General features: G+C 33.2%; 1 protein-coding gene across 2 annotated transcripts in view; it reads right to left on the bottom strand.

Moving 5' to 3' along the window:
* LOC134536859 (4-hydroxybenzoate polyprenyltransferase, mitochondrial) overlaps positions 1-16,309 on the bottom strand; it is a 31,667-nt gene extending 15,358 nt beyond the window's left edge. For both annotated transcript variants that reach the window (XR_010075888.1, XM_063376890.1), the window contains exons 1-3: positions 16,162-16,309; positions 5,447-5,858; positions 1,768-1,934 (exon numbers count right to left, since the gene is read on the bottom strand). Coding sequence is in view for 1 of the 2 variants with exons in the window: in XM_063376890.1 (XP_063232960.1) it covers positions 1,768-1,934; positions 5,447-5,810 (531 nt within the window). In the remaining variant the exon portion in view is untranslated. The remainder of the gene's footprint in view (positions 1-1,767; positions 1,935-5,446; positions 5,859-16,161) is intronic.
* Positions 16,310-16,688: the final 379 nt, after the last annotated feature.

Here is a 16,688-nt window from a genome sequence, read left to right as displayed (position 1 = left end):
ACTACATGTCCAAATGATATCCTTGTATGTAGGTATACAATAAGTCATCAAAATGTGTATAAAATCTGTATGAGGAAGCTAGGGATTTTTCATTTAGCATGTGGAGGACTTTGTAACATTTTATTTTGATGACATAACGATGGAAGAGTGACTAAAAACGTATCAACATTGTTTAGCCTTCTGTCCCTGGTAGTATAACATACAAGGTACATATCAAATTTATGCCAATCACTTTCACCCTTCCATGTTGCAGTCTTCATTTACGCAAGATTCAACACGCACAGCACCAGACAAAAATTATTAAAAATACTGTTTCTAATAATTAAAATAACTAAAATTTTAGGGTTTTATATTTTTTTGAAAATAAATTACATAATATACTAAATTTATCAAATATGAGGAAAATACAAAAGCTTGAAGAGTTTTATTTATTTTTCCCAGGTTCTTTCGAGTTTATGTTTAGCTATCGTAAAAACTGGTTCACACACACACAGATATACACACATATGTATATATACATAAATATATACTTAAACGTACACACATATATACTCTGTTTTATCGCATAATTGTCACATGCGCATAATGGTAGCATGGTTTTGGTCCCATTATTACATTCCCAGCGTTAGTGTAGTGTAGTGTAAAACAATGTATTTTGAAGTAGAAATCTAATATTTATTCGGACACTGCTACTTACTTATTTAATTAACAGAAATACGAAGTTGTCTGTTGTGTAAATTTTCTTTTATAAAGACATTTTTAAACGTTATAACCTTTATCTGTTCGTCTGTGTCACCACTGTGTACTGCTTATAAAAATGTAGCCAGCGCTAGTTGGCATCATTCATGTTTGGTTATGTTGCTTCCCGTATAGAGTGCGCACCCGTAGTCGAATATTGATATTGATATCTCGCCGATTGCATGAAACGCATGCTCTCTGTCAAGTGCCGAGTAAACTACATTTGATGGCCCGCACTCTTTCGTGGTGTGTACCACGATGACAGTTACCGGGTATGCGTTAGTTCAGGCTCACATTCACATTTAGTTTATCTATTTCAAATTGAAAATAGGTTGTTTTTGCAGGACTTATTGATTTAAATTGTTCGGTGTGCTCTTATATACTCCACTTTTTAAATAAGCGTGCTTTCCATTGTATTTATTATTGTAGTTTTCTTATTTTACATTTCTTGAGTTTAATACTTTGGGTAACAAAGTATCATAAATACCTACATTCTATTATAGAATCCAACTATTCTAGTAAATTTTACGTTATCACATAAGCTCAAATGTCAAAAAAAAAATTTTACTTCACAGAATTTTTGCAGTAGCGTCATTTCTCTGTTATGGTTGTACTTGTAGTTTACTTTTCTATGGTTTAATAAATTTATCTTGGTATCACAAAATATACAAGAATAGTCGCAGTTCAGTTCACAAGTTACCAAATTAAATATATTTCCATATCACAATACCTGAATCCCAGCCTTTCTAGTCTTTAATATGAAACCCACATAGCACTTTCAGATAAAAAGTACTTTTTTTTATTTTTATCAATACAAATACTCTATTCAACCGCTGTTGCCACCAATAAATATGTAAAGTACAAAAGATGTCAACACAACCAACCGTCGCATTACACCGCCATGTTTGTTTTTATGAATAACTTTAGCTACCAAAATTTTTTTTCTCATAAAAGTCACACCCTTACTTAACTTGATTTTAGTATAAAATGTGCAACGAATGTGCGATAAGACACGGTACACACACGCACCTTGCTGTCTATGTCCCTGTCCCACATGTCGTTGATGGTGCAGCCTGCTCCCCGCATGACGACGGCCCCCAGCCCAAACAGCACCAGCAGGCCGAGGTCCGGCCAGCAGCCGGGGCCGGCGCCCGCGGCGATGCTCCAGCCACACGGCCAGAACAGCAGCCAGGAGCCTGCGGCACGGTTCCCACACGCCCCGTCACACAGCACTGTCCAGCGCCGGCATGCGCACATCGTGGGCTTACAAGGGAAACCCTTTAAGAGGCCACTCCAGTGTTTCAGGGGCACTACGCAACCCGCGTTAACCTCATAACATTCAATGCTATTTTCATTTTGCTTATAACTAATTAACTAATATAGATTTAGAAATGATGCTTGCTTGATATGTAAGACAATGATGCTCCTATCAAAGCCCCTTTCTTCAAAAACGTGCATAAATTATGGTTTTATACTAATCTTTACTAATATGCATAAGTGTATTGTCTAGGTTTGAACCATAATTTATGCACGTTTTTGAAGAAAGGGGCTTTGATAGGAGTATCGTTGTCTTACATATCAAGCAAGCATCATTTCTAAATCTATATTAGTTAATAAGTTATAAGCAAAATGAAAATAGCATTGAATCTTATGAGGTTAACACGGGTTGCGTAGTGCCCCTGAAACACTGGAGTGGCCTCTTAAGTCCATATAATGAAATTATGAGAAAAATTGATTTTCATAGTCATGTGGGTTTGTAAAATATTGTAAAATATACACGTGGGTACTGAAACATGTTTAATCTAACATAATAATACACTTGTCATATAATATACTTGTCATGAAACACATTAAAACTGGACTTTTGTCATATGAATATTTTTTTTTATCTAACTGGACTTAGTATGCCCACGATATACTCTTTACTTTCAAATTTGAACAGTTCAATCATTCGTGTTCAATCTGACATCGAATACTTAGCGCTTCGAAACACAGAATATTAAACTGTTTACGGACATTTGACACGAGTTTGTTGTAAACCAATGTTTACTGTTGAGCAAGTCATTTGCGCGATGTAAACACTCGGTTTAGATGTTAAAACGAGCCCGCATAATCACAAACGTGAACCATACCTTAGCGTTCTAAACACTTAAAAGTAAGATTTTAATTTATTTCACAGCAGCGGAAAAAATCACATGGATGATTCAAAACAAAAGAATATTTGCGAAATTTCTAACTTTGTGACACGTCACAATCACGCCCGGCTAAAATGAAAATTTTTCCTTGCATATACAGAAAACACCACAAAAAAAAAAAAAAGAATTCATTGGAAGTTGCAGGTTGTAGGGTGTAAAGGTCTGTCTATGACTGTTAATTAACTTGAAAATGTTCATGGTTATTTTCAAATAAAAGAGCTGAAATGAATGCCGTTAATATTATTCTTCTCTCATTGAAACTACAAGTCCTTTACACGATTCTATCTCATGTGCCAGAAATAAAACACTCAATTTTTTAGCTCGCTCGTCATAGTCTTGTCTTAACTAAATAATGTCCCTAGCGACTTTGGTCACCTAGATACCGAAGAAAAGAGGAACTAAGTCCTATTGGACCAACGGGCTACCCAGTTCAGCGCCGGCCATTTGGGATCAACATTTATATTTAATACTTCAAAACTTGACGGAAAAAAAGTTAAAACCTTGCAACGGTACAGTACTCATAATAATTTTCTGTGAGCCCCAACATACGTAATTTTGGTACAGTACTTGAAAAATGACTGATGAGACAATGCATCTACCTACCACCACACAGGGAACTAGCAGCTGTGTGACCTCAGTAACCAATCACCACATAGCTCTTACATCCAAGGATATAATACCACATAACATATATTACTCTCGTATCGAGGCATTTCTGTAAAAAACAAACAAGTTCTTTCTGATTGGCTGGCACAAAAAATCCCTGACACATTTATGGCCTCTCATGGGAGCTAAAATTTTGCCATCATAAGAATACACGAAGAAAGTGAAATCACATCTCGGGAACTGAAAAAAGGCTGGAAAATTGGCAATGCTAAGCACCTGTGTTTTTGTCCTTTCTTTTACCAACACAATATCCAATGTTCTAGACACATAATAAAAACTTGCAAATAAACACAAACATATAGAGGCATAAAAAAATATTGAACATAAATAAAATAATGTAACTGCATTAAAAAAAAAAATAAATAAACCAGCAAACAATTGTGAAAACCATAAAAACAATTTCAAGATGATTAAATACCATACAGAACTAGGTTACCATTACCTTGAAAACAAACATTACCCCTCAAAAATATCCTACAAATTTGGAAAAGGGCAGTGCAACACCACGACTTGAAAACAAACTATTATCTGTATTCATTTCATCACACAAAGTCACATACTAGAAGTGGGAAAAAAAAAAAAAAAAATTTTAACGACCATGGATTACAACATAAAACGTGGACACTCCTTTCCAACGGCTATTAAAAGTAGTGAACACAATAGTTGCAACGGTGTGTAAATCGTTTGTCACAATCGATCTACCACCATGCGGTACAGTAGCTCATCATGCAAAAGTAGCAGTTTACTTGCTGTATGTATCAATGAAGAAATGACAAACCAGACATTGCCACTCAAAACCAAAATAAACGTAATAATGGTTCCGGATACCAGAGAAAATGAGCAGAAAATGTGTTTGTTATATTGCTCAACTTAAACTCATTGTACCTGGCTGCCATAAACAAAAACACATAAATAACTATGGTTTTAAATGTATATATGAGCTCATTTAATCACTATTTTGAGAATACAGGTATTTAAAAGATTTAATTTTTTTCGTGCAATGTATTGTATTTTGCAATCTATGGAAATTTTCTAGATTAATAGGTAGAGTAGCTTGATCTGGGGGGAAAAAAATGATAAAAACATTATTGAAACGTTATTAAGTATATTAATTGAAGTTGATTTAAGCTAACCTACTTTTAAATTCAGTATTATTGGTCTATTTTCCCAGAAGCTACTACATTTAATATTTACTTATTTTATTTTCTTAATTATTTGTTAATGCTGTAAAAGTTTTTTTTTAGTGGGATTCCAACTTCTTTCTCTTACTATTTGAATTCAATATTCATATTCAAGAATAATCTGATATTCATATTCTTATTTGATGCAAACTAAAAACATGATATTCGCACAAACCTACTGTCTGGGTTTTGACGTCCCGTCACCAATGAGGTCATTAGAGACGACAAGCGATGATGAGATGAGAATGGGGTATTGACAGAATGAATGCTTTTATGGGGATCCGAGTAACATAACCACTCAACAACTTTGGCCCCAACTTTCACGAGCACTTGGCAATAAACACGTAGCGGAAGACATTCACTCTGCATTTATTCACGTTTTCTCGTAATCACAAGTAAATCAAAGCGAATGAAGCAAATATCTGCAAATAATTTAATACTGGCAGCTACGCAAGGTTTATTTTTGCAAGCCTATTATAAAAATCTTATAACATTACAGAAATGTTTCAAAGATTCAATTTCTTTAATGTGACTAAGAAGTTGCAATATAGAGGAGCTCATTTTTTGACTTGAAAACAATTTTCAAATAACGCTTAATTTGATTAATGTTATCCCAACAAACAGCCTATCAGAAACACAAATATCATCACAAATGAGAATTTTTACCTACTGGCCTGTCTATCCTCATCAGCCGCAAGTATGGTTGGATACCGAGCGGCATGCGTTCTACCAGCGCCCTCGCCAGCGAGACGCTGTTTCCCTTCTTGGCCGGCTGCTGCGTTCCGTCGCTCTCGCAGTTACCGACACTACGCGAACGAGCACATTGTCCTCCGTCCAACACGCGCCCGCGTCGCCACTTCTCCGCCCACCACGGGTCGTGGGGGCGGGAGGACGCGCGCTGACACGCTGAGCTGAAGCCGAGCTGGTGCATATAAGTTTCGCAGCACTTGAACGCCGCCTTGTACGCAGTGCACCGTCGGACGCTGCGTGTCAAGTAATGCATCGCAGATGCACCACCGCACAGAAACATCTAGCACTGTCACACACCCTACTTGCAGTTCATCTCATGGGGTTCTACCTGTGGGTTGAAAGAGAGAGAAAAACAGATACTGTTACAAGTCAGAAAACCATGTGATAATATTTTTTTTAAAGAAAAGTCAAATAGAGGGAAATAGAAAATTTTACACAGAACTTAAGTTATTTCTATTGACTGACTACATTCTTGGTAGTGCTAACTTCATTACCCTACAGTAAACTTACAAGTAAGAAACTAAGCAGTATCAAGAATATCACAATACATATATAAGTTAAAAAAAAGATTTTGTCTATTAATTTATTTATACGTATTTCAGAAAAAATGCTTCAATCCATAATTAAAATGTAATACTACACCCAAATACATAAAACTTGCTTATTAACAAAACCAAGAGCTGCCAATTCTAACCAGGGAAAAGCCATTCTAGCTTTTCTGCCTAAAATTCCTATTGATAAGTGTGTAGTTTACCAGTTTCCATAAAAAAATTTAAGTTGATATTTGTTACCTATTTCACTATGTATGAATGTGTGTGCACATGTATGTAAAAAAAAATTGAAAAATTTATAACGAATACACGAACACATACACAAACAGAGAGAGAGAGTCAATAAGGTAACAAATATTACTAAAATATTTTTTTTATGGTAACTGATGGACAGAACCATAACAATATTTATGTCTAACATTTTTACAGGTCAAAAAAACCAAACAACTTGTTATTTTTAATTAAACCAGTTTTTTTTTATTACATTAGTTATTTTGATTCTCACATGTTGAAATGAATGCCATAGAACATCCTGCTTTCTGCCACTCATTTGGAACCACCAAAGTTATAACATCAAAAAACTGAATCCATCTGACTGGGACTTAACAACAGAAAGGGTATTTCTGTAAATATCTTATGTCGCGGCTTTTCCGCAAAGTAAAAATAAAATTACGAAAATACAATTTTCCAACACTAGAGGCGTACATGTATTTACCCGGAAAACCGCGTGAATAATTTCAGCATAAATAAATTTCTGAGAAATTCCAGTTTTTAGCTCACATTTCACTATCTGTCCTTTGCTGCTGCTAGCCATTAATTGTTTACCCATGTCAGTTTGTGTGTTTATTTTGGAAAACTTTTGTCAATGGTTTTTTTTATTATAAAAGTAATTAATATGATGGCACATTGCAGTGATAAGGACATATTAATTTTTATATTTCCTGTTTGTTGGTTGTTTGTCCAAATATCATTGAGTTAAGTAAGTTTTTATTTTGACATTTCATTTAAAGTAGTGTTTTGAATCACATAGTAACATAAAAGATACTTTAAAATATTGTAGACAGTTGGTTGTGTTAGTATAGCGATTTTAAAAATATTGTGAAATCATTTGAACAGTTGGTTAGGTAAGGATATCTACATATTCAATTCATAATTCCTATGCAACCATAAAATTTTTTTTTACAGTATTTTCAATATAGCTACACTAATCCAACAAAACATTCACAATTTTGGAAGTATTTTTAATGTAGCTAGCCTTACCTAATGGACCATTCACAACATTTGAAGTTCTTCAAAAGAAAGACACGAACCTAATGGAGGCAGCGGCAATGCACAATAATTAAAATGTGAACTAAAAAAATTAAAAAATGGGATTTCTCAGAAAAAAAGTAGAAATTTACTAACACTGTTTTAGAGGTAAATACAGGAATGTCTCTAGTGTTAGAAAATGGTATTTTCGTAATTTTATTTTTACTTGCAGAAAAGGCGCGTTGTAAGATATTTACCTGTATTTCCCCACAGGAAGAGGATTCTCCATAGAATAGATGTTTCCCACAGAAAGGGGATTTGTAGTACTGTCAGGAATTTTCCAAAATTTCAATTTTTTTTAGATAATAAATTTATTTATTTCCTCTCTATTTTTACTTTTGGCTACAATTTACTAATTAATTTAATTTTAGAGGAGTATTTAGCTGGGTATAATTTACAACTTATTCAAATAATTTAAATGATAAGATCTTGATTAGTATACAATTATTTGTTACTGTAACACAAGAAACATCAGTGATGAAAGTATTATTGTTATTACAGTTTCATTAAAATTTATTAAGATATTCAATTTAAAAATACATTTGTGTAAAAAACATTTGGTTTTTTAAAAAAAACTCTTGATTTAAAACATTGTTTACATCAGCCAACCCTGAAAGATTCCCTCGTCATAATGAGGCACAGAGGCCAAAGGAAGAGGTGAAATAACCACCGTAAATATTAGCGCTGCTCTAACCCTCCTTTTTGTACAGATGCTGGAGAAAAGATAAGCATATACTCTTTTAAAATAGTTGGGTAATTCTTCGATAATCATTTATGCATGTATGGACAAATAATTCTCATGTGTACGCAGTGGAGCGCTTGGATACGAGTGCTATACAGGATATTCAAGAAGTAACCCCCCTGCCAGTTCGCCAAGTTACGACGTGGAAATGTCAGCAGTAAAGAGTCCATTATAACAAATGTATATTTACTCTATTTAACAAGTATCCGTTGATCTAGTATTTGCTGTATTTATTATTGTAGTTTTCTTATTTTACATTTCTTGTTGAGTTTAATACTTTGGGTAACAAAGTATTATAAATACCTACATTCTATTATAGAATCCCAACTATTCTAGTAAATTTTGCGATATCACATAAGCTCAAATGTCAAATATTTTTTTTTTTACTTCACAGAATTTTTGCTGTAGCGTCATTTCTTTGTTATGGTAGTACTTGTAGTTTACTTTTCTATGGTTTAATAAATTTATCTTGGTATCACAAAATATACAAGAATAGTTGCAGTTCAGTTCACATGTTACCAAATTAAATATATTTCCATATCACAATACCTGAATCTCAGCCTTTCTAGTCTTTAATATGAAACCCACATAGCAGTTTCCGATAAAAACTACTTTTTTAAAATTTTTATCAACACAAATACTCTATTTAACGGCTGTTGCCACCAATAAATATGTAACGTACAAAAGATGTCAACACAACCAACCTTTGCATTACACTGCCATGTTTATAGTTTCTGATAAAGTCTACCTTTGTTTAAACTACCTGCTCAGTTTCGGTATCACAAATATTTACAGATACAGCCTGCCTCAAACATTTATGCACTACCTGAACAAATTCTTAATTACCTTATCCTCGCTTACATTCAGTGATTTTCAGAAGAAATATTTAAATTACCTTACTTAAATGATATTAAATCATTTTAATCAGTGCCTAGAACAATCCCTTCATACTATGTTGTCTCTATAGCATGCCAATAATTGCATTAACTTCCTGTTCTTCATTCGGCATATTCAACTAATTTCTAGGAGAGAGGAACATCTAATAAGCAAATAAAATTCAAAAAATACATTTTTTTTACTTCCTAATATCTGTTCTATTTATTCATTAAAATGTTAAGCTATTGCATAACAATGCAGTTTTTTTATAGAATGATTATAAAATATGTATGTCAGGAAGTATGAGATTTCAAATTCCGAATTTTTATTTGTTTTTTATGATACACCTTTCTTCTGGATAGTTACCAATTTTTATTTGCCAACTTCCATGACATCATGTTTTTTTTCCCAATACAAGAGATGAATAGACCAATCTGAGATGAATTTGACAGCTTGGGTTGGAAACGTTATATAGGAAAAGGGTAGAAATGTTGGTAAGCCCTGTTGCAACCCAGGTTATTGTCCTCCCCGCTTTTGAAATTACTTTACGAAAGATTTATTAAATTGTTATAACCAGAAATGAAACATGGTTAGGTTTTGGTAAATATGTAGTTGGGCGATATTTGTTAAAAAAAAAAAATTTAATTCCGAAAATACTTTTATTCTATGCTTTTTAACTTCCTCTTTTCATTTAGCCTGGCGGAGATAAAAAATTACAAATACTTCAGGAGATATCGCAGTTCTTATTTTGCAATACAAGACCTGTGGAATCATTCGACAGCAGAAATTTTTTATTTTGCAGTGTGTTCGTGAATGCCTAATTAATTAAAATGGTTAATTAGGTCAGGTCAGTTACATTATAAATACTTTCAAACTAAGCGGACATTAAAAATAATATGAATTAATTTTAATGGTTGTTTAGTTTTAAAGTATTTATAATATAACTAACCTGACCTAACAAACTGGGACAAAGGATGAACAGTAGGAACTCACTTAATTTTTTTTTTTTACATATTACATGTGCAACAATATCTAAATAACAAAAATAAAACATTACAATTTGAAACGTTAAAAACTCACCTAAGTTCACGTGACAACATTCTCCAATAAAAAAAATTGATACTCATAAACAAGAAACAATGGAGAACGCCGCAAGAAAAAAAAAAAAATTATTTCATACTCGTAAACAAGAAACAATGGTCTACGCCGCATGAATGCACAGGTAGGTATTGTGATGAAAATTAAAAAATTCGATATCTCCTAAAGTATTTGGAATTTCTTATCTCCGCCGGATTTTATGAAAAGAGGAAGTTAAAAACATAGAATAAAAGTATTTTCGGAATTTTAATTTTTTTTTTTTTAAGCAAATATTGACCAACTACATATTTACCTAGGTTTTTGTCATGATGTAAATAACAACTGTTCATACGTTTTGAGAAATACTTTTGTTAGCCACTGGTTTCATGGTCTGTATATGTTTCAGATGACATGCTTGCTTTCAGTTATATAAGTATGTGACAAGAGACAGTCTTTTCTCAAACATGGGAAAGACTCACGTTTTAGTGGAAATGCCGCTGCCATGCACCAGTACTGGCTGGTATTTTTATGTTAATTTTTTGTAAATGTTTGGAAATTACGTCCCTTGGCCTTTTCGGATGGACACGGAGTTAGTCTGTACGAAGCACCAAGAGATTGCGAGTTGGGCGGTGGCTTGGAATTAACTAAGGAATATAAAAGCAGGGAATTTTGCAGCTGCTGTTGGGGTTATACCCGTGTGTAATTAACCTTACCTTTCGTCACTTGGAACTTTTAATTAGAAAATTTTCACCACAGTCACTCGTGACAGCCCACAGTGATGATAAGTAAATTAGTCATTGTTCGAAGGACAGTGTCCATCTTGTACCATTGGTTGCAATCAATCACTGGATTTACCAACAGTTCATAATTTTCACTTTCAGGGCCAACAAACAGTAAAGTTGTGATTTGGAGTCAAAGAAGATGTTTATGTGCAACCATTTTTTATATTTGTCATGTATTTGTTTTTGTGGTTATAAGATGAAGGCCATGGTTACTTGTGAATTTTCGTGAAGGTTTAATAATCATTCATTGACAGTAACATTTTTTTTCTGAAACTTAAATAATGTTTCAACATTACATCAAAATTTGGGAATACTCGGACATGGCAGCTTTTTAGAAGGGTAAGAAAAAAATTTGAAAAAATAGTTTTCACACACTACACACGTCCCTAAATTTACCCTAAAGGGATGCTTTCTTAATTCCTATTGGTACGTGAAAAATAACAGTTTAAAGGTTTAAAGCTTACATTACAATACCTGTGTTTTCACATTGCCACCGCTACTCATTGTTAACCCACGTCGTATATCTTTTTGTTTAGCACAATAGTAGACAACTATGGAGAATAAAAAATATGCTAATTCTTTTGTTTCATATATTTAAGTTTATCCCTGGATCCTGAAGGCTTGATCCTGATGGTATGATTTTGTTGGCTTGATCCTGTGGTTCATGATGTTTGCTGTTTTAGTTCAGTATATCGAAAGATCATGAAGGCATGATCCTGGTGGCTTGATTCTGTGGTACATAATATTTGCTGTTTTAATTCAGTATGTTGAAAGATTGTGTACATAAAAATAATATTGTCATGTAATAATGAATTAAGATTATTTGTTTTTTAAAAAAAAAAATTTCAACCTACAATTATAATGCCTTCTTATTTCACAATTTCATTCATGTTCTTCCAACGTACTTACTGAACTAAAATAAGCATCATGTACCACAGAATCAAGCCAACAGGATCACGCAATTAGGATTTTTTGACATACTGAATTAAAACAGCAGGCATCATGTACCACAGGATCAAGTCAATCAGGATCATGCCATGAGGGTCAAGCCTTCAGGATCCAGGGATAAACTGGGATACACAAAACACCAGCCATATCAAACACAGAATATCAATATACAGCGGCTGTAATCGAAGAATTCCTCAGAAAGACTGCAAAATGCAATAATATCAGCTACTTCAATGCACAGCACATATGCCTCACAGAAAATCAACGACGTTAACAATTCTATTCAAATTTTTGCCTCCAATAAGATTCGTCCATAACAACAACTCAAACTAGTACGTACTTTAAATGCAATGTAACCAAACAAATATTTCGTAACACAATTACTTATTCTAATAAAACAACAAACATGAAATATAAGCATTTTAAGTTACTTAAAATTGCAAAACAATCATTTAAACGAATTTCATCCTTACAAAAACACCTATATTGACTTAAGTTCTCCAAAAAAATTTTTCAAAAACCCACATGGGTAAACAATGAATGTCAGCGATTGTGTGAATACATATTGTAATGTAAGCTGTAAGCTTTTAGTTTTTACAAACCAGTAGAAATTAAAAAACCTTCCTTCCAGGGTTAATTCAGGAACGTCTCAAGTATGTGGAAAACATTTATTCCTATTTTTCGCAGATATACAGCTGCAGCATTAAAGCACAGGTATTGTAATGTAAGATAAAACAATTTAATTTTCTCACAAACTAGTAGGAACTACAAATCCATCCCTTCGAAGTAGTGTTAGAAAACCATGTTATCCAAATTTTTTTTTTCCCTTCTAAAAACTTGTGATGTCTGAGTATTAACCAAAAATTTGGTAAATATGTAGCGTACGGATTATCGTTAAAAAAATTTAAAAATCTGAAATAACTTTCATTATATGCTCTTTTACATCCTCTTTTCATTACAGCCTGCAGAGATAAGAAATTCCAAATCCTTTAGGAGATATCAAATTTTTTAATTTTCATATTTGGGCGATATTTGTTAAAACAAATTTTAAAATTCCCAAAATACTTTTATTCTGTGCTCTTTAGCTTCCTCTTTACATTAAATCCGGCAGAGATAAGAAATTCCAAATACTTTAGGAGATATCTAATTTTTTAATTTTCATCCTGTGCACTCATGCGGCATGAGCCATTGTTGCTTGTTAACAAGTATGATTTTATTTTTTTTCGCGCCGTAGGTGAACGACTACATAATTTTCTACTAATGGCAAAGGAATTGTACCCGCCTCTAACTTAGGTGAGTTTTTAACGTTTCAAATTTTAATGTTTTATTTGTTGCGCAAATAATAAGTAAAAAGAAAATTATGTGAGTTCCTACTGTTCATCCTTTGTCCCCAGACATTAAAAATAATAAAATTAATTTTAATAGTTGTTTAGTTTTAAAGTATTTATAATGTAGCTGACCTGACCTAATCTACCTTTGTCCCGTTTTGTTAGGTCAGGTCAGTTACATTATAAATACTTAAAACTATACAACAAGTAAAATTAATTGATATTATTTTTAATTTCCGTTTATTTTGAAACATTTTTATAATGTAACTAACCTTAGCTAATGGAAAATTTCTGTTATTTAGGCATTCACACACACACTGCAAAATATAAAATGGGGGCGGTCGAATGATTACATAGGTCTTGTATTGCAAAATAAGAACGGCGATATCTCCAAAAGTAATTGGAATTTCTTATCTCCACAGGCTGTAATGAAAAGAGGTCGTAAAAGAGCATATAATGAAAATTATTTCAGATTTTTAAAAATTTTTTTGACGATAATCCGTACACTACATATTTACCCAAACATTTTTCAAGTACACGTGTATTTAACAGACGAATCAAATTTGAGCTAGCCAGAAGTTTGGTTTGTTACAGGCCAACTGGGAACCAAGGAGCATGTAAGAAGATCTGGAGTGGACATGTGTAGGGCGAGAGCGAAGCCAGCCGGTTGCGAAGAAGGGTTGAAAAGAAAGAGGAAGAAAGCGTATTTCTACTGCAAACGCAGCCCCAGCCCACTTGTCCTTGAGGTTTGAGTGGCACTGGTGTGCGGCTACAATGGTGATTTTCTGTAGCGCATATGGCTGTACAAATCGATGGAATTCCAAGCCGGATGGCGTTGCTTTTCACATGTATTAAAGATTTTTTTTTTCATTTGTTAACTAAATTAATTCCCAAAACTTTTGAAGCATCAGAAAAAAGTGGCAAATGTTTTAAACAGAAGTAACTAATCTTCGAACTTTTCGAAAAACCTAAGAAAACTATTTAACAAAGAGAAGTAGTTTCAGTTGTATAATTCTTTACTTTTTTCATAGATTTCCAAACCGTGACGATCAACGACAGATCTGGGAAAAAGCGACAAAGCGGAAAAATTGGACTGCGTCTCCGAACCATGCATTGTGTACAGTGCATTTTGAAGACAAATGGGTCTTAAGAAGCGAAAATCTAACTCGATTAAAGGATGATATGGTGTTCGGTATATTAAGGTTTCCCTCAAAGGAACGGTTTTACAATGCTTTTAAGATATTAGATAAATCCCAACATAAGTTTAAAACATTTCTCTTAAGAGTGTGCTGTGTAGCATTAAAAGACGTGCCTTAATTATTTTGCAAATTTATCATTGTTATGGTGACGATGTCAGGGGTTTTCGTATTTTTTTTAAAAATATAGTACAGTATGTATTAGCAACTACGTTAAGAACTGTTATTTTATTCATACAGAGAAAAGAAATACAAAATGCTAAAATTTGGCGTCTGTCTTTTTATATCCTATATAGGCTTGTTATTATATGTGTGTTGTAACATGTATAAAAATGTTAAATATATTCAACAATATTTGGTAATTATATATATTTAAAAACTTTTATGTACGCTACTTGAAACTACGTGAAAGGTTTTCAGTCTATAAAGGCCTATTCTATGATTTTTTAAAATTATTAATTCTTATGCAAACAATTAATAAAATTGAAAGTTTCTTACATTGTCAGTATATGCATAGCATTACAGTTATTACAAACAATTCTCTACCAGTGTTAAGCTAAGGTTTGCATGTTACGTTGGTTGAGTAAGTAGACTGGAACATGAACATGATATTGAAAAGACTTCTAACTTCTACTAATACACGTATATTACAAGAGATTTGTAATAGATTAAATGAAGTAAGTAAGAATTCGTTTTTTATAAACGTTGTGTATGAAATTATAAAATTTGAGAAGTATAATAACAAAAAGAAGTGCGTTCCGAAGACATATGTCGGTAGTGTTACCCACTGAAACATTATTCCCACTTCAACTCTCTGTAAAAATAAAAGTATTGGGTTGAATGCATCTAGAGTGGTATATAAATAAAATTTGAAGCTTCTTCCTAATTTCATTCGCAGGTGTCCCCCACCTATAGTTGCAAACAATAATTTTTCCTCGATGTTGAAATTTACTCTGCGTATTCACAAAAAAATTTGGCAGTAAATAGGTATTTAATTTTTAAAAATGAAAGTATTCATGTTTCGAAAAAAATATTAAAGCGGTGTGGGGAAGAATGTTTACAGATAATCCAGTAAAATTTTCAGTTTGATTGTTTTGATAGTTTCGGAGCTGTCGTGAGTTTAGTTTGGAGGATTTTTCCGCCGCGCGAGACAAGTTTGGCTCGTTTTCGTTTTCTTCCAGCGTAGGAAGCAGGGAACAAACGCCGATACCCGGCTTCACCTCGCATCCTTTTCTGGCCTTCCCTTGTCCTCTCCAGATGTATTACTGTATATTAGCTCCATGCTGGGAACTGGGGGGGGGGGGGGGGGGGGGCACAGAGATGGATACAGAAGAAAAGATCAAGAGTAGAAGCTCGGGAGGGAGTAAAGGGGAATGGAAAGAGGAAAGCACTCACTCCTTGTGAGGACAAGGATGCAGTAGAATGGTCTTAAGGGAGAAACATTGGAGTTAAGAGATACACAGCACTAAAGGGGAAGAATCAAGGGTGAAGTAAGAGGGAGGGATCCTTGCCACCAACCTGGTGAAAGCCCAACTGGACGTGGAAATTTCAAGTTCAATTTTCCCAAAAAAAAAAAAAAAAAAAATCGATGATGCACGTCGAGATGTGAACTTAGGTTAAAATGAAAGTTTCTTGAATACAGCAAATGTCTAAAACCTACCTAAAATCGAGCTAAAATAGTCTTATTACATGCGTAAAATAAAATTGAATTTAAGTATCATTATTTGCAATATGTTATTAACCACCTAACAATATCAATACCACGTTGGTAACAAACGAGATAATATTTCCACCATATCTTCGGTCTGTAAACTATACCATACCTGACATAATAATTCTACAGATCCACAATCCAAAAAAGTGATTCTCATTCTTAATTCTTCAATTTCTTTAGAAATATATTTTATGCACATTCATAAAACCACAAAATTTTCACAGAAACCTTGCGCCATTTCAAGTTCACCAACACTTAAAATATTCATTATCTCTTCCCGAGATGTTAAATTAATGAGTAAAAATTCCCTTTTTTTAGGAGAAATATTACCCGCCATTTTAAATGTAATATATTTTTTTATAAGTAATAATTTATATTTCAAATTAAAAATCAAATTATATTGGAATTACAAGGCAAAAACAATACTTTGAAAATATTATCTAAAATTTTTATTTTATTGCATTGTTTGATCATTTATGTTTGTAAATGTTTGACAGTGATATTAGGTATTAGATTAGTCATTTTATACCATGATACAATCGCGACTTGAAGGCTACTTCACAAAGGAATTGAAGTAAATACTGAGTGGGTACGTATAGGAAACGTTTAACAGGGTCATGATGGCAATATCAACTA

This window comes from Bacillus rossius, chromosome 11 (genome assembly GCF_032445375.1).
Source record: "Bacillus rossius redtenbacheri isolate Brsri chromosome 11, Brsri_v3, whole genome shotgun sequence".
Lineage (NCBI taxonomy): Eukaryota > Metazoa > Arthropoda > Insecta > Phasmatodea > Bacillidae > Bacillus > Bacillus rossius.
Note: the sequence above shows the minus strand (reverse complement) of the source record. Positions and strands in the feature narration are given on the sequence as shown.